The sequence below is a fragment of the Polistes canadensis genome, unplaced genomic scaffold, assembly GCF_001313835.1.
Source record: "Polistes canadensis isolate GaletaPanama2010 unplaced genomic scaffold, ASM131383v1 scaffold_51, whole genome shotgun sequence".
NCBI lineage: Eukaryota > Metazoa > Arthropoda > Insecta > Hymenoptera > Vespidae > Polistes > Polistes canadensis.
Genome location: NW_014569598.1, coordinates 835,344 through 854,449, shown reverse-complemented (window position 1 = coordinate 854,449; position 19,106 = coordinate 835,344). Strand labels below are relative to the sequence as shown.

Here is a 19,106-nt window from a genome sequence, read left to right as displayed (position 1 = left end):
ATATATATATATATATATATATATATATATATTTTTCATTAATATAATTTCTTATTTTAAACATATAATAGGACTATAATTAACTAGGGTGATTGAGGGATAAATAACGTGAATAAATCAAAGTTCAATGGATAATCAAGACAAGCGTGGAATATCGATCAAGTGTATGTGATAATAACATTTTTCATTTTTTTTTCTAAAAATGCAGTTAATCATTTTGCTCTGTAAATGGCTCATATAAGAAACTTTGGACATATGATAAATATTTATACCTATGAGCACTTTTATGTAGAACATCATATTCAGGTCCCTCAAATTCTTTGAGTATAAAATAGGTGCAATATGCAGTATCTTCTATATATTCCAGTCCTGTTTCCGATTTCAATACTGGAACACTAAATTGCTGCGCAGCTGCACCCAGAGCAGGATCATCACCAGCAGTACCAACCAGGCATATTCTTTTCTTACGTGGTATCACTAGAGCTATAAAGAAAAAAAAAGAAATAAATATTGATATATTTTTATCTCTCAATTTGTGAAACAAATAAAAATAAAAATATCCATTAAAATATAAGTATAGGTAAGAGTTTTGAAATTTAAAAGTTCAAGAAAGAGCTGGTATTTCAACATATGACTCAATTTCTAAAAAATGATTCATAAAATTTAGTGAATATATTATACAGCGTTAACTATGTAACACAATCATGGAAAACAAATTTGGATCTTTTCAAGAAAGAGCATGATTCTAATCTGCATTTAATTATTGGAAATAGAAGAATAAAGGAAATGTGTAAGTAATTTAAGACTGTGATATTTGTTTTGTACCATTACATCTACCATAAGTTAGGTCTGTAACCATAACTTAAACGAATTATATCATTATCTATAAATTCGTAAAAGGATTTTTATTATATATTTGTCTATTATGGCAAATCTATAATCTCTTATCTAAAATCTTCTCACAATGGGTCATAATATTAAATAACTATGATTCACATTCAGAGATTTTATAGCATTGATAAATTTACCAATAAGCGCATTAGAAGCAAGTACAAAGGACATTGGGTAACAAAATGATATTGATCTATGGTGACCCTTATAAAAATTTTAAATATACAAAGACAAATTTGTATACGTTGATATTAATATTACACAAACAATAATATAAAGAAAGTGTATAATAATAATAATTATTATTGTTAATCGAAATACTAATTATCAGACAAATTTGATTAATTTTTCTACAATTCAAATTAATATAAAAATAAGAAGATATACAATATAAAAATAAATAAATTTAAATATATATTGTTCTGATAATTCAACTTAATGTAAAAAAAAAGTAATAACAATAATAATAATAATAATAATAATAATAATAATAATAATAATAATAAATCAGATTTTTCTTGTTCGTTTCTTATCCTCATAATGTTAAATTAAAAACGTGTAAATAATAATCAGTAAGAATTTATAAAGATAGGAGGTAAGATAAGAAAGAATATTGTTGATTTGAGGGGAGATGTGGGGAGTAAATACATACACCAATATATTCGATAGGAGAGAGAGAGAAGCATATAAGGATATATTCATCAGTAAGAAAATCGTTCGTGTCTGACGTAATTTTGGAGAATAAGTCAAGGCCGAGGTAGGGAGAAACGAAATCGTGAAATATCGGTCTTTAGCTAATCCTCTAAACATAAGTCGTCATCATCATCAACCAATGTACAGGTATTGAAGACAAATTATCTAAGCTGCTATCTTTCGTGGAAGAAAGAAGATGACAAATATAAAGCGCAAGAAAGAAAGAGAGAAAGAGAGAGAGCGCGCGCAAGAGCGAGAGCGAGAGAGAGAAACATGTACACACATATTGTAAGAAAAATAGAGATAGAAAAGAACGAGCAAGTGAGTTAAGGTAGGGTTAGTTCTTACAGGTGCTTGCAGCATATTAGCAAAATGAAGATGCTTATACTATAATCATTAATTGAAACGATACAAATTACAAATACAATTTTGTACTAATATAAAATTAGTGAAGAAAAAAAAAAAAAAAGAAATGATTGCAAATCGTTGTAACTTACACTCACTTCTAACGGCTTCCTCACTATTTATATCACTGATACTGCTGTGAACGCTTTGCTCTTCCATTTTGGCCGTTCGTTAAAGCATCGATTCGTTCGTAGTTACCTCTTTGTACATAAGGGAGGGAAAGATTTACCTGTGCACGATATGAAAAGAAAGAAAAAAAGAAAAGAAAAAAAAACAGCAGATTCTCTGGAAGAAAAATTCGCAGACCAACACTTTCTCTCTCTCTCTTCTTTTATCCTCTGTACCTTCTTGTTCTTGTTCCTTCTCTTCCTTTATCGCACGCACGGACCACGGAATTATTTAAAATCCATTATGATTATGGCACGAATGCCATCCGCACTGCTTTTCCACCGATTTCAACCTCAAAGTCATGGAATCGCGCACTCGATCCTATTTACCAGCACCACCGCTCGACGATATTGTATCTCCGTCTCTTTCTTTCTCTAACTCTTTCAAGTACACTATTCCTTTTCTTATTTCTTAGTTTATCTCACTCTAATTTGTAGCGTTCCTTATCTTTCCGCTCATTCGTTCGTTCGTTCCTTCGTTTAACGTTAAGTATATACTTTTCACTCATATGTGCTAAAGTTCGATCTTTCTTCTCTCTCTCTCTTATATACACAATACTAATACATTGTCACACACGACACGCGTAGCAATTGATAAAAGTACAATTCACTTTTGACCAATCAGATCATATCTCCCTCTTACTCTTTCTAAGACACAATATATAAATATGAAAGAATAAAACGTTTATTCGATCTGTTGTTTGCTTTGATAATTATGTTAGCATCGAAAGTACATTAGATTTAATTCGTTACACTTTTTTTTCATCTAAAATATGCATAATTTCGTATTTAGGGAAATTTAAAAGAAGAATACCACGTAAGTTATTTTTATTATACTTTCCGCATAGAGTAAGATCAAAAACAAGAACGAAGGACAATGGTTGGTTAGCACGCGTCCTCTTTCGTCGAACGTTACCCGCGTTTCTTTTCATTCCGAGAACCGAATTGAAGTTGTTCACGATTAAAGTTCTTTTTGTTTTTTTTTATCGATCTTTTTAATCATTTTTTTGTATCCTGCTCATTATATTGTATATATAAATATGATGTTTATCCTGTTATTATTATGTTTATATTTGTTTAAATAATATTAGGTTTTGTTATTTTCATAAAAATTTACTAGAAATATGTTGCATACGATTTCTTCGGTGGCACATTAGGGTCTATTTTTATTCTTATTAAATATTTATTATGTTGTTAAATGTTTTTTTTTTTATGTTAATGTAAATATGTAAAACAAGTAATTATTATTTATTAAAAAATGTGGCGTTCATTCATTTTTTGTATAAATTAATATTTTTGGAGAAATTTGGTTTTTATAAATTTTAGGTTGACATTTCTGCAAAATATTCGACTATTGGTAGACTGATTGGCCATAGAATATATATAAAATAGTTTTCAAATATCATTTTTATCATCAGAATGGTGTTAGGATCTACGTAATGTTATTTATTATAGTACAATTATAATTTCTCTTTTTTGATATAACTATGATGAAATATGTAATTATTATGTATAATTATTATAAAAAATATTGTTTTGATGAATTTCAGCTTTGAAATTCCCGCGGAACATTCGATTAATGGCGGACTTGACCGAAGAACCAATACGAAATCGTTTCAAAGTTTTCTTTTTATTACCTGAGTGACGTTAGTACCTCCACAGTTTTATATTTGCGCGCTATATAATAAAAATTAATTAACTTTATAATATATTAATTATTCTTCGATCCAAGTATAACAAAACGTGTAATTATTGTTGTGCTAATTAATTTTTTTAATTATAAGTTATTGTTTTTATAAATTAAAATTGTTTTTATAAATTTAATTTTGAGTTCAAATATTAGAAGTTTAAATAATAGTGTGCTTTTCAAAAAGTACTTTTTGATTGTAAGCAATTTTTTATTAATTTTTAATATTATGTGGATTTAAAAATAGTTATTGTTTTTCTTTTAATTATAAAATATAAAACAATTTAAATATCTTGTGTGTGTGTGTGTTTGTTCTTTATAGCAGAATTATATTATTTTGAGAAGATCGAAGAGAGATTTAAGAATTGCATCTCCGCTAACACATCCATATATATATAAATAATAATTAATATTATTTAATAAAAAGTCATACTTTTTAAATATAAAAACATTATATCTATATAAAATTGTTCCTAATATAATAATTATTCATATATTAAAATACAAATGATACATAAACCAATATAAGTAGTTGCAACAAGTGATACATATGTAATATAAACATAACAGATTGATTATTAGCACGTTGAAAGAGTATGATATACATATGTATCGTTGTCTTTATCTAATACACAGCTCGTCCATAAGGTAAGAAAAGGATGGCAGATAGTGTTAAAACATATGTATTCTGAATTGGAAACTATGTCGAAGCACTATGGAAGATAAAGGAGCTCGTTCAATCCGGTACAAAACAATGGCAGTTAAGTACGTGGCTGTCATTAATTTGGTTATTTGTTGGCAATAATGTGAGAAATATTACGACAATACGCCCACACGTCTATCGAGTATTGATAACACGTTTACGACAGATTCTTTTTTATTAAAACCGCATGTACAAAAATAGTACACGTATACAAAATGAGCATTCTTCGAAAGAAGTAAGTTACTTTTCTTTTCTTATTCTATATAAATTGTTTACGTTATATCCGATACTGTTTAAACACAATTTTCTTAACCATATTAACGTATTGGAATGATTTTCGTATTTTAGGTTAAATGATTTCGATGATGTTCTCAATGCCGACGAAATTGATTTAACGAGTTTACAGCGAATATGTTTTCATGGTTTGTTATTCGTTACATTTATTTATTTATCAAATTTCAATGTTACAAATTTTTCTTTCTTACCATCTTTTGTTTTGTATCTTTGTTTATTTTATTAATATTTGATTATATTTGTAGGAATACCGGATGAGGGTGGTTTGAGACCATTATGTTGGAAACTGTTGCTTAATTATTTACCACCGAACAGAGTTAGTTGGTCAGAAACATTAACGTGCAAGAGGGAACTCTATAAAACATTCATCGGTGAGTAATCATAATTTATAATAAGAATGTTTAAGCATTGTAATGGAGCATTGATTTATATTTGATATTAATAACAGAGGATCTTATTGTTACTCCTGGGGAGACTAATGTTGATGGGGAAAGAGTCGATGTAACATTACATGATCATCCTTTAAATTTGAATCCGGATAGCAAGTGGCAAACATATTTTAAAGATAACGAAGTCTTGTTGCAAATAGATAAAGATGTTAGGTGAGTCATAGACTTGAAGTATTTGTTTTTTATTTTGTATATTTTTATTTTTAATTGATATTTATTTATAGGAGATTATGTCCAGACATATCGTTCTTCCAACAAGGTACGGATTATCCTTGTCAAGATATAGTTAACAACAGCGGACAAAAGCGCTTACATCATAGAGTACAGCATACCGTTCTTAGAAGTGCCAATGTTGAAAGAAAAGGTCTTGGAGTAACTAAGGTATGTAAAAAAGAACAGCTGTAATATTTTATTTTATTATGCAATGAAAATTTAATAGTTATTATATATCTGTGCTACTTTGGAAAAGCAGCAGGTATTGTAGAAGTAATGTTTCATATATTATTTTATAAATTATATGACATATATTACATGGAATGTTATTTTTAGATAGCAGTATCAGTTAGGAAAGCTGCAGAAGACTATGCACCATTAGCCGAAGGTGGTGAGGCTCATTGGGAAGTCTTGGAGAGAATATTGTTCCTATATGCGAAATTAAATCCTGGTCAAGGATATGTACAGGGTATGAACGAGATTGTTGGTCCTATTTATCATACATTTGCTTGTGATCCAGATCAAAAATGGCGTGGTATGTTTGCAACATGTATTAAACATAGATTAATTTTATTAAATGGCTTATATATATATAAATTTTATTTTACAGAACATGCCGAGGCTGATACATTTTTCTGTTTCACCAATTTAATGGGAGAAATACGTGATTTTTTCATTAAATCTTTAGACGAAGCAGAATTTGGTATCAATTCGATGATGAATAAATTGACTTTGCAAGTTAAGGACAATGATCCTGATATTTGGGTACGATTGCATCAACAAGAGTTATGTCCTCAGTATTACAGCTTTAGGTATTTTGTTTGAAGTAAAATAATTTTGAGTACCGTTAAATTTGTATAATGATAGCTTTTGTTAATTTACTATTTTCAGATGGCTCACCTTACTTCTTTCGCAAGAATTTCCATTACCCGATGTAATGAGAATTTGGGATTCCTTGTTTGCTGACGAGAGTAGATTCAGTTTTTTGATACACATTTGTTGTGCCATGATTCTGTAAGTATACAAAAATATATTTAAAGTTTTTATCATATAAATATTTATGAATATTTATTCTTATTTATAAAATTATATATTACAGATTATTGCGGGACCAACTTTTGACTGGTGATTTTGCAACGAATGTAAAGCTCTTGCAAGTAAGATATATGAATAAAATTGAATATATATTTTTATAAAATAAAAAGTATTGATGGTATAGTATAAAATTGAAGAAATAACAAATGTAGCTCTTTATTATTTAATTTTTGTAGAATTTTCCATCGATGGATATTCAAATTGTGCTTTCCAAAGCAGCTGCACTGGCAGGCAAGACCTTAAATACTCCTTAACGAATGATCATCTTAATGCCCTCGTGAATACGTGACTAGTTTCTGGTAAAGCAACGAGACGTACGTTTTTTTCAATTACATTTTTTCTTCCTATGCAATATAGTATTGTTAATTATATTGTTATATGTCAATTATATATATATGTATATATTTATATATATATTGGCAGCAATGCAATAATTATGATCGTTTGAAGAGATCGAATCGGGAGACTCGTCAAATGAGATACATAATATATATACAATTTATGTATGTATATAACGTAACTCATTCTACTTAATAAGAAAGAGTTTATAATGATTATCAAAAGTCAAATATTTACGTTTAGGGCATTTAGCGATTAATCGTTACGTCTCTGTCCATGGAAATCATCTAACGAGATAAGAATAACGATACAGCAACGTTGTTTTAAAATAATCTAAAAGAAAAGAAACGTATAACTGTATATCGATACGTTATCAATGGTCTGATCTTGTAACATTTTTCTAACGATTAGACTACAATAGGATATTGTCACGTACGCGTGCAATAAGTACGTAATGCGTTTCATCGGAATATCATATTTTGTACGTCTTATTTTTCTAATGATCTGCGGCCATTCGTTCTACGTTTATAAAATAAACAATGTTATATTTGCATTTTCGTATCTTTCCGTATCCATAAAAACCACAAAGCTTATATTAATGAATTACTAGTTATTAAGCTGGTATTATTAACAAATGTTCTTTTTTTACATTTACGTAAGTCATTCTAATATTTCTGAAGAACCATTTTTAACTTATCCCATTTTTATGATCAGTGACATTATTTAGAATTCGTTCAACTTTCATAATCCCTGATAGAATTGGTAAATTTCAAAGAAAAAATGAAAAAAATCAACGTTCAATGGACGTTAAACCGTATTCCAAAAAGAAAGAAGAAAATCAGTCCAAGTTAATATGATTATTGAAGTCCGTCATCGAAGTGTGTATATCTAGTGGTCGTATGCAGGGAACAAAATACGTGTTTTGCATTAGTCGCAGTGACGGCGACAAGAGTATACGTCGATCGTTATTGAATTAATAAACTCCCGGTGGAATTCGCGAGTGGAATAAATCGCAAAGCAGGATTTCATTTCGTTTTCGTCTCATCTCGCGAATACGGTGACGAGCGTAAGCACCGATGTTGAATACAAATCAGCATACCTATCGCTCTTCGTACTGTTCTCTCACGTACGTATTTACAAGTTTAACAAGACTGTGACGAATACAAAGTTCGTTCCCTATTAATTTTCCAAAAAGTTTTCCAAAATGGCAAGAACAATCTTCATTAACGATAGTGGCATTAGCGCGATAAGAACGATCGAGGGTTAGCGAAATCCTGTATCCAAGTTGTGCATCAGTTTATTTTTTAGAAGAAGAAGAAGAAGACACGAGTCGCAAGAAGACGACGAGTCGCAAGAAGAAACATTCGCTTTCTCGCTCTCGCAATGATCGCTGATTTATGACGCATTGTGCGTTCAAAGTCCTCGATTATATATGCGAGAGTTTAACCATCGGCAACAATGGCCGCCAGGCCCTGATTCCTTTTATCGCGATGCACCCTTTGCGGTTTTTGTTGGGGCAACAATCGAGGTCTCCGTTCCCTTTTTCCTTTCCTTCCCTTCCTCCTACTTTCCCCAACAGCCCTTCTAAAATCGCGGACAAGCGTAGAGAAGAGGAGCCCTGTTCTGGTACCTTTCGCAACCCGAAAATAGAGGCATAATAAAAAATGAAAGTGCCCGTTTAAAAGTTGTTCGCAACGATTAGCGGAAAAAAGTCGAGACGCGATCGCGTGGGCGGACATTTATGGCGGTTGATTACTTGATTTATAATCTCAGTTTGGAGTACTGGATGGCTGTTAACGGTCGTAACTTTAGGGGATCGCGTAAATATCTGCGAATCATTTTGCGAAATTTTCAACCGCCCAATGCCCAACCAACTCGCTGCACCATATCTTTTTCTTATTTTCCTACCTCCATCTTGGCAATGAAACTTTCATTAAGGATGCCGCTGGGTCCTTCTACTCCGTCAGGATTGCGTCATGGTTGCAAAAACTAGGCGACATTGCCTACCGTAAACACGCCTCTGTCATTAAAAAGGCTGATCCCTTTCCTTTTTACTTTTTTTAATTTACACTTTTCTTTTTTCTTATCCCCCTTTGGCTTGGACTTTCGGCTAATCAGAGATCGAGGATTTTATGCGAGACCAATATGGCTGCGCTGTGGTATCTTCAAATAACTCGTTAACAAAATTTTCTCTCTAATGGCAATAATTGTAGTTATTAACTTGGAAATACGTATATAGTGTGCATTTTTATTTGCCAATATGCGGTTATTTAGAAAACAACAAAAAACAGAAAAAAGAAAAGATATGAACTAATTAAAAAATGTCCTAAGTATAATATTATTCGATCGAGATAAATGCAACGAAAGAAAGCATATCAAGTGGAACACACAGAGATGAATACATGCGTGTGTCTGGAGACGTAACGAAATCCTCAGTCCCTTTGGTCTACGCCCTAAAGTTTAGCGATCTCTAATGAACTACCGGGCCGGTCCGTTAGTTATCCCGAGTCCGTTGGCCACCGCTGTTGTAGCGTACTACATAGGTGGGGTACGTGCTAGTACACGTAGCAGAACGAGGACCAGTTAAAGAGAGAAAGAGAGAGAGAAAGAGAGACAAAGGGTTGGGTGGGCATCGAAACGCCAGTCAGTCGTCTATATACATACACACATACATACATAAGTACATATACTAGATAGAAATAAATCCCGTTAGCCGTTTCTCGCTGAGAGATACTGGATGGGTGATGCAAAGCCGAATTTTCCTGGCACGATAGCACCAGCTAGCATCTGCGAATATTTGCGCCCATTGCTAGCTTTGTAACGAGCATGTTCCCGACCTTACAAAGAACGGCGGATATACGATCCGTAGTAGAAAGATATTTACATTTTTACGGGATTACACCAATGCCAATAGGGAAAAGGAAAGGGAAAGGGAAGGACTACCGCTACACCGACGATCATCCTCCAGTCGAAGGGGAGAATTAAGGTTGAACAGTTACAACTGTAATAATAGAGTCTTCCGTTGAAAGGAGGGTGGGTGACGATTGACAGAACGCATAACCACCCTCCTGTGTTCTTGCGTACGCGTTCACGACGAAGGGTAGCTACCGAGTCTTGTTTTCTCTTCTAATCCTTCCACCAGGACTTGCTGGTAGGACGAATGATTTTTTATCCGATTTTTATAGGGGTTTGCTGTATGTAAGATAGACGCATTACAATCTAACTACGTATTTTTTCTACATATTATATTATATATATATATATATGCATATATATTATACACGAGGAAAGAGAGAGGATGACGTTAATAATTTCGAGTAATCGTAGCCAGGAGAGACGGACAATTAAACGATCTTTTGTGATGCTGAGTATGGAATCGTACACGACGGGGTAGAAGAAAGACGATAGCTGGCATGTAAATTCATGCAAATCATCGTAAGGACAATAATTATGCTCGGAAAAATGTCGACTCGACTTGGGGCTCGATCATGAATTTACCGTACATTACTTGGTAAAGAGAAGAAAAGATATAGATAGAGATAGGAGATAGAGGTGAGTGGGGAAGGAAGATACTTCATTGACGTTGAAAGAAAAAAAAAATGTAAAAAGGAAAAAAAGCAAGCCTCTGACTGGGGATCGGGCCAATGGACGAAGATAGGAGTTCCTCTTTTAAATTTCTTTTAGCCGTTGTACGTGCGGCTAATTTGCGGTTGCGAGGTTGGTTTGGCAGGAAGGAAGGAAGGAAGGAAGGAAACGATCGGAAACGAAGGGATCTCATGGAAATAAAGGAAGAAATAAACTCCTTTCTTTCCTCCTTGTGATTTGCATGCAATTTCGAATCGACAGCATTTCGCAATGCCGACGATCAAGCTCTGTCCGCCTTTGATCTCACTCTATCTCCTATCTCTTTGTATTTACCGATCGTTCTAGACCTCGTTATTAACTCTTTCGGTTAAATTTCAATTTGCACATTTTTTACTGATCTTTTTTCGCGGCTGGTTTGATAACTAATATAGGAATATTATGCTCGTTAATAATTGAAATATTCTGTTCGAATAATAAGAATTTTAATTTGAACATCCGATAACGTTATCGTCAAATGATTTTTTGTTGTCTTCACTGATCAATAGAATAACTATGTCTCACGCGAGTCGAGATTCTTCTTATTTCTTTTGGATAGAGTGCTTTTAAAGGTATTGTTTGTTGTCACACAGTGTGAAGAAAAAAGGGAGTACTAGGTTGGTTAGGTTAGGGTTGTTAGGTAGGTAGGTACATGGAAGCATTGTAGACGATAACAGGATTAGGAATGGGGGTGGATACGGGGTAACACGGGGCCCCTTTATCCGAGGGGTGCTAACAAGTGGACCGAATAATATTGCTGGATACGTAAGAGAGAAAGAGAGGGAAAAATACGGACGCACGACGAATACCAAATATCTTCTGTTCGCGATTCTACGACTTTGAAAATTGTTTAAACAAACGAAGCAACATTTCGAACGTTACTCGTTGAATTTTCAATCAAAAGATTTATCGTTAATTATTAATCGAAGAATTTACGATAAATGTCTATTTTTATTTAGAAAAAAAAAATAGGAACCATTAGGAATGGAAAATAAAAGTCAATCATTATTCCGAATTGCAATCATAATTACATATACTCCCTCGTTATTGCGATAATGGAAGATTATAGATTTTTCGTAGGAAACGTTTTCGAGGAAAATAGACCGCCCCTTTTGGAATTTTGCCCATATGGTATCCTCTAACTTGCATTTCAAACATTTTCCATCCCTCTTACGTCATTTTTATTCGCCTAAAAATAGAAGAATCGTATATCGATGGCCTTTTCAATGTATTCATAAGTTCTTTGCATCAAACGAAAATTGTTATCATTCGAAATATCTCTATCTGCTCCCCCTCCCTCGAATCCCGATCTAACCCTCTTCCTGTTTTACGTTGCTCTGTCAAATTGACCAATCGTCGTCCGGAGGGTGCATATTCAGTCGGAATGTTGCGCGATATATGTATGTAGGTATGTTACGGTCAATGTAGAAAATCCGGTCATTGTATGGAATGCTCAGAGTTTTCTTTGGGTCTTGGCAATGTGCTTAATAACAGGTAGAATTTTATTACAATCATATTTTTATCCCCTCTTATGCGTAGTATATTTCTTTCATAAAAAAAAAGAGTAATGCTACGTAAAGAGAAAATCCTTCCGTACGCAAAAAATAAGCTGGTAAATTCATCGTACTTATCTTGCCTCAGAGATTGCTGATAAGAATGAAAAATGAGACTTAGTTATTGGTAAGACGATCAAGCAAGTATGGTGAACATCTTACGAATGTAAGTTACATTTTGAATGATATGTGAGTTAATATTTCTTTTTCTGGCAAGAATAAAGTATTTGAAATTGTCGATTTTTCTAAGTCGTGAGAAAGAAATCCGAAAAGGGAGAAAAGACTGTAGGTACGTGTCTCTGTATGCCGTATAAGTATCGCGATGGAGAGGATGGAGAAGACGAAGGGTAAGCGCAACCAGGAGAAGGGGCATCACGGGAGGGTGGATCGCAGAGGTAGAAGAATAAAATGATCGAGTTATGCCTGATTGCCGCTTGTTGTTCCAGCTCGATAAACCGGATCCGAACGGACCAAATTCATCCTCTTCTCCCCAATTTTACGATTCCTACTATCTCCACCGTCTTTCTCTACAGTCGCTTTATTTCTCTACTCTTTTTTCTTTTTTTTCTTTTTTTTTTTCTTTTATTCAAATTCTTCAATTATTCCCTGATTATATATATGAAATCATGAAATTATTTAACATGTATCTTTTCCCTTATTGTTTCTCTTAACACATTACTATTTGTTCTCTTTTACTAAATTAATAATTATCCAATATGTTCAGTTTAGTTTAAAGTATTTGTAGACTTTTCTCATAGGGGAAACCTGCTGAACAGTCTCGTAAATTCGATTTATTCAAAATTTCATTGAATACGAAAGAATTCAGAATTGCAAGTATATTTCGCAACGTCAGCAAGATCTGTCTCTCTTCTATGCGTTTAATCGGATTCCTCGCGATTACTATTCTCCTCTTTCCTTTGTGTCTTTACATGCACGTATACGCATACGTATTTACACAGGCAGGTATATTCTAGTCTTTGAGCATAAACCAGTTTTCCATTTTATCGGGTTATCGTTATCGCTAAAATTTAACTTCAAATGAATCTTTCTCCACTTTTCCCTATTTAGTTGTTGTCTTATGGTAATTAATCTATTCGTTTGTGATAATAGATACAAGTTTGCATAGGGGCTGGATAGAAAATGAAATATTTGATTGTATTAAATTTTGTATCGGTTCGCGAGCATGTTTAACAACCAATGAATATCGATACGTATGCATGCTACTTGTTGGTTATCTCGGAGGAATATTTTTGTCTCTCGAAGCAACCCTCCTCAGCTAGCTCGCCGTTGTCAAGGACGGTTAATTCAGCGTGTAACCGTACGCGGGATCGAGTTAACGTTAAGATCAAATTGAATTTGGCGCCGGCGCTGGCCCAGCTAAAACTTAGTCATCCGGCAGGACCCTCCTAATCCGTTTAAGCTCTTCATCCTCGGATCCTGTCGTCTCGACGTCTACATCCTTTAGAGAAATAAAGATGACTGAGTTCCGTTCGAAGAAAAAGAATATTAAGAGAAAAGGATTCATTTTCATAGAGGGAGGATACATTTTTGTTTCTTAGGAATGTGATTCGACGGGGTTGATAGGTATACGTTTACGGATTATTTTACACTTTGTTTTTTTTTTAATTATTATTATTATCGCAAATAGAGGTGAAAGGGTTTGCATAGTTTCCATTGAAATTTGTCTTCCTATTTATTCATTTTTATTTCCATCATTATCATCTTGATCTCCGATAGAGTTTGTCCCTAGTTTTTCGCGTGGTGATTCGCACAGGGCGTTGCGGAGTTGGCACGAAACGGACACGCCCAGCGTCGCGACGCTTTTATCGATCAACAGGAACACCACCAGCGACGACGACGACGACTACGTGGGTGTATATACGTACACGCACAACGGCCATTTTAACTTTCCACGAGTTGATACTTTTCCAAGTTTCGATTTGTGAAAAGTGTTTTGACATTTTAGAAAATAAGTTTTATTTATAAAAGTTTGGAAGTTTCATCGAGGCCCTGATTAAACAGACTAATTAATGAAGTTCAAGTTATAATCTCGTGGCAGCTCAAAGGTCCCATCTTCTCTTACATTAACCCGAAAGAAGAGTGCGAGTGCAAGTACGAAAAGGCGGTCTTATAGACTCGTATATCTCTCTATAGAGTCTTATCATATTTATGGGAGTCAGTGAGAGAGCGCGACATGGAAACCGCATCTGTCGGCACGCATATTTTTAAATACCAATTCGGTTAGCTCGCACACAAGAGTCAAAGAGAGAGAGAGAAAGAGAGAGAGAGAGAGTTGTTCCGTTCGATGCAGATAGCAAGGCTCGTTATTTATTTACCTTCGCCGACGCACACGTAAAAATATTCTCTCCGCGAATCCTTCCTAAATGTCTTCATCGAGCCAACAACTTTCAAATTTCGATCGGACTTTCCAACGAACATTACGTCATTTATTATATCATATTATATTCGACATACGTAATTCTCGGATAGTGTTAATACACAATAATTATGTCTGTTATAAATTTTCCATAGAAATATATGAATACGTCGTTTGAACAGGTGCAATTACATGTGCAGGAAGGTATCGGATACAAAGGATAAACACCATGAACACCATCTAGATAAGATCTAAGTATAGTTTCGCACGATTCTCCATGGGAACAAATGATTTCCATCGATGTGCGCCGAGTCAAATTAATCCCATCGATGATGATTCAGCGTGATCGTTTCATTTTCGTTGATAAACCGCGCCGAGATAATTAAGCGAAGCCGCCGCCGACTCGAACCAAAGGATAAGATCTTCCCATTGCCCGTTATCTTGGATAACCGCACCCCCCTCCTCCAAAAAATGACAATTATTTTGTTAACATAATTTCAATAAAGATTACGCTTGAAATAATCGCGTGTGATTTGGGTGTAGCGAGTTTCGAACTGGGGCCAAGGTGCACGACCCGATAGAGAGGGGCTCTTTTTATGCAATAGGGTCAGAACACGTGTCTCAGTACCAATTGAATTCGTGTTCGAGGATCGAATTATTTGCCTGAACGATCGAAAACTTCCTCTTTCCATTTTCTTTCATTAAATCTTCATGTCGATTATCCTTTTCCTTTCTTTCTTTCTTTCTTTTTCTATCTTCGTCTGTGTGTCACACTACTCTTAACACTTTTTGCCATTTCTCTTTGTCTTTGTCTTTGTATTTTTGAATCGTGGTTCATATAACCGTGCGAGTCTTTCATCCCTCTCACGAGTCAACCTATCGCACAATGAACCGAACCCCGCATGGACCTTTAATCCGATTATTCCTTTCGAATCAACGACGCGTCGCTGCTTTCCGAAAGGCACGCAGACGAGAGAAAAAAAAAAAAGGGGAAAAAAAGAAATCTTAGGAGGAGCTACGCCCACCGACAGATCCACGGATGATCCTGTCCTCCTTACATTGTTTCCGATTTTTTTTTTTTCGATAGAAAACTAAAACGAGAAAAAGAAAAAGCAGAAGAAAAAGAAAAATCGGTTCCGTTAATAACAATCCATTACGTAAGAACATTTCTCTTTAGAAATATGATCAAATAATTTCATACAAACGTGAAATGAGTAAGCATGAGATAGCTAGAAAAATAGTCAATGTAAGATAACATTCTTTCCAGATGACGGATTCGAGGTCTGATATTACAGGTGAGTTGGGATCACGTAGGCATGCGCTATCAAAACTTACCATTATAGTCTTCGCATCGCTTGTCATCGTTCAACATTTATTATTAAATGTCTTTGATATAATACATTTATACGCAATCGTGTGTGACAATGAATAAAAAAGAGATATTTAAAAAGAAAAAAAAAAGAAGAAATACACGTAATATAATAGAAATGAAATGTATGAACATTTCCTAAAATTATTTTCTCTTGAAAATCCGTCAAGGATGTTACGAAGGAAGTCGGTACTTTTTATTCCATCAAAGGAAAGGAGAAAGATGGATACTTCCTCCATCCCTACCACCTTCCCACCCTCTCTACCTATTTCGCAAGGGTTTTCAAGTATATAAGTGAGAGTAAAGAGGAAGGGAGGGAGAGAGAGAGAGAGAGATAGGGCGAAGGGAGAGACGCGCTTTCGTTAGGTCGAGCACAGTTTTGATGATAACGAGCGGATTTGCAATCACGGCTACATTGTGCAGGATCCTGCTGTTAGCTAACTTCAAGAGGGATGAAACTCAGACGCTCGGAGATCACAGAGCAGGAAGCTGAGGATGAGAGCTTGACTAGACTAGGAGAGAGAAAGTCTTCCTCCTCTCTCCTTTTATATATATATATATATATATCTTATCTCGGATGGATGCTGGAACGTGGAAATCCGAAAATTACAGAACTACATGGGACTATACAGGCAAGCATCATGCTATAGTATCTTTAGATTCTCTCTCTCTCTCTCTGTCTGTCTGTCTGTTTGATTGACGTCATTTTCTTACCGATGCGTTAACGTCAAGATAAAATAACGTCAAGTATTTTCTACATCTTATTTGTTATAATAATGTTACAGTATTTATATATAATATGTCGTTATTTTTCCACAAAGAAATTAATAATAGATCTTCGATAAATCAAGACTTTTATTCTATAAGAGCAATCGTTATTCCGCTATATGTTTTTTGTCTTTTTTTCTTATAATAGATTAATAATACCATATAAATCTTTCCACGAAAAGTCATAATTTTTTCTTGTAAAAATGAGTTCTCCAATTATAATGAAAATTTTCATCACATAATATATATATATCATTTCTATTACTCGTTAAAATAGTAATAATAAATAACGAAACATTTTTCTTTCCTTGATTTGTCATATTTGATTAAAGAGAAAAGAAAATATTCAATATAATTAATCACATAACAAGTGTTTTCGAATGTCGCAATAAAAACGTACATATGTACTTCCATATATATATATATATGTATATACTCGGCATATATATTTACGCCATTCGCGATTACGAAGAACATCGGTTCGGTTTAAGGATGTTTTTTTCTTGAAAAAAAGTAATGTTTGTTTGGACAGCAGGTAAACTCGTGTGTAACGTTTTCGAATATCCCGATCGACCGTTCAACCGACGGACGGACGGACGGACAGACAGACAGACAAACCGAACCGACCTCGGAAGAATATCCAATTCTTCTAGGTGACAATGGAATCGCGTTATTCACCAGAAAACACGCTCGACGATCTTACCTTTCGAATTCGAACAGGTATTCGAACAGGAGAGCCAGCTTTATCATGATAATTAAGTATCGTTTTGGCCCTTATTTCGATGTATTTTTTTTTTTCCTTTACCTCTGTCTCCCTGTCGAAGTTCTTTTTTTTTTTTCTTTCTGTTTCTTTTTTTTCTTCATTTTTCGACAACAAAAAGGAAAAAATGATAATTAAGCACCCTCTTCTCGTGCGTGCGTGCGTGCGTGCGGGCGGGCGGGCTGTTTTCAATTTTCTGACAATTTTCAACAAGAATTTCTTTAGATCGAAATTCAAGGGAGAAGAAAATTCAGTGCAGGATCGTTCGCGTGGCAACGACGAACCGTACAAAGGAAATAATGTTAATATGTTAATATATGGAATAACGTATGGCATGGCAAAGTTCGATCGTGCATCCGAATTTTTGGTAGATGGCCTCAATGTGTCGTCTTTCTATTTATTTCTACTCCGGGTAATATTTACACAGTCGTTAAAAATGTAAGGAGTCAATTATTGGTATAACGATTAAAAATGTGTTAAACAAATCGATTATCTATAAGGAAAAAAGAATTTATGTCGAATTAACATTTGTTAGACATATTTTCACGATGGTGTCAAATGGGAAAATTTATAAAGTTGAAATTGCGTTAGAGAAAAATTCAACTGGTTGTAATAAAAAAAAAATAAGTTGATTTGGTAATTTGTTACACGCATATAAATGATATTTCGGAAGAAAGAATTGAGGTAGGGGTTGAGGTTCTTCTTTTTCTTTTTCTGGTGGACTAGCGAGAATTCGTTTGACACTTTTCCAGAGACTCCACAACGAAAAATTCATATTCATCTTACTGGCGTGGGCGTATATGAGTCCCTTTCGAATGGAATCGAAAATATATAAGCGTGAGAGAGAAAGAGAAGAGAAGATCTATCTACCTAGCATCGAAAGTTAGGCAGAAGGGGAATACTGTAGTGAATATGTGGTGTTGGGCAAAAGGAACGAGAGAGTGGGCCTATAGCAGTGATAAAAGGCGTTAGTCCATTCCAGAATGATTTATGTGTCGGCAGGCTGAAATACAAACAGGTGCTCGAACCCCCTCAAGAACCCAAACTCATCGAAAAAATAAAAAAAAAAGGAAGGAGGGAAAAATCGAATACATCGATGGTTGTTAGGTGTGCATGCATTTATTGTGTTGTTGTAAGCGCGTGTAGCTATCTCACATATATTTTTTTATTCTCATTCGAGAAAGGATGATCAAAGTGGGAAGTTCTAAGTAAAGGAATAGATAACTGATTGTTTATTTCGTGCCTTGCTACTTTAGGGATGTTGATGGAAATGATTCTCGGAATGTTCACAGAAGGGAATATGTTGCAGGTTGTACGTATACATTGAACGTATTGTTTCCTCTCATAATTGTTCTATAAAACCTAATACTATTTTTTATAACTTATGAATTATCGTCACGTACTACATATTGAAAAAATATATATATAAAAAAAGAAATCGGCACACCCATTGTTCTCTTCTCGCACAAACACACCCTCGACAATTTAAAATTCTGTTTAGATTGTTTTTCTTCTTCTTCCCTTTTGTGTGCACACATCTCTCGATATCTTATGCCGCACGAGAGATCAGAAGGAAAGTAAGTTTAGCCGAGTAAGAGAAAGATGGAGGAACACACACGGGAAACGTGAAGTTTGTGCCGAATCACCGCTGAAATTCCATCAGAGTTTGCGATTCTTAGAGTTTGAGAAAAAATTCAGCCAACAGTAGTAGAAACGGGGGGG

The 19,106-nt window shown here is 34.3% G+C and overlaps 2 protein-coding genes across 11 annotated transcripts in view; one reads left to right on the top strand and one right to left on the bottom strand.

Annotated features, from left to right (window-relative positions):
• Positions 1-2,748, bottom strand: part of LOC106785481 (protein ECT2) — a 14,048-nt gene extending 11,300 nt beyond the window's left edge. The window contains exons 1-2 of one of the 8 annotated variants that reach the window (XM_014746001.1): positions 2,088-2,748; positions 273-483 (exon numbers count right to left, since the gene is read on the bottom strand). In XM_014746001.1, the coding sequence (XP_014601487.1) occupies positions 273-483; positions 2,088-2,148 (272 nt within the window). In that variant the 5' untranslated portion in view covers positions 2,149-2,748. Of the gene's footprint in view, positions 1-272; positions 484-2,081 lie in introns of all 8 variants that reach the window. The other 7 variants (XM_014746007.1, XM_014746005.1, XM_014746000.1 and 4 more) reach the window with 7 other exon arrangements.
• A 1,696-nt stretch (positions 2,749-4,444) lies between these two features.
• On the top strand, positions 4,445-7,489 carry LOC106785482 (TBC1 domain family member 13). Of its 3 annotated transcripts, XR_001381528.1 has the most exons (12): positions 4,480-4,781; positions 4,895-4,968; positions 5,086-5,211; positions 5,289-5,442; positions 5,514-5,670; positions 5,762-5,764; positions 5,839-6,037; positions 6,113-6,314; positions 6,394-6,516; positions 6,602-6,659; positions 6,774-6,911; positions 7,180-7,489. XR_001381528.1 is itself a non-coding variant. In XM_014746009.1 (11 exons), the coding sequence occupies exons 1-11, from the start codon at positions 4,762-4,764 to the stop codon at positions 6,849-6,851; spliced, it is 1,194 nt and encodes a 397-aa protein (XP_014601495.1). In that variant the 5' UTR covers positions 4,445-4,761; the 3' UTR covers positions 6,852-7,489. The 3 variants fall into 3 exon arrangements, 2 of the variants coding, with proteins under 2 accessions (XP_014601495.1, XP_014601496.1); XM_014746009.1 differs by having other exon boundaries at positions 4,445-4,781; positions 6,774-7,489; XM_014746010.1 differs by lacking the exon at positions 5,762-5,764 and having other exon boundaries at positions 6,774-7,489.
• The last annotated feature ends 11,617 nt before the right edge of the window (positions 7,490-19,106 follow it).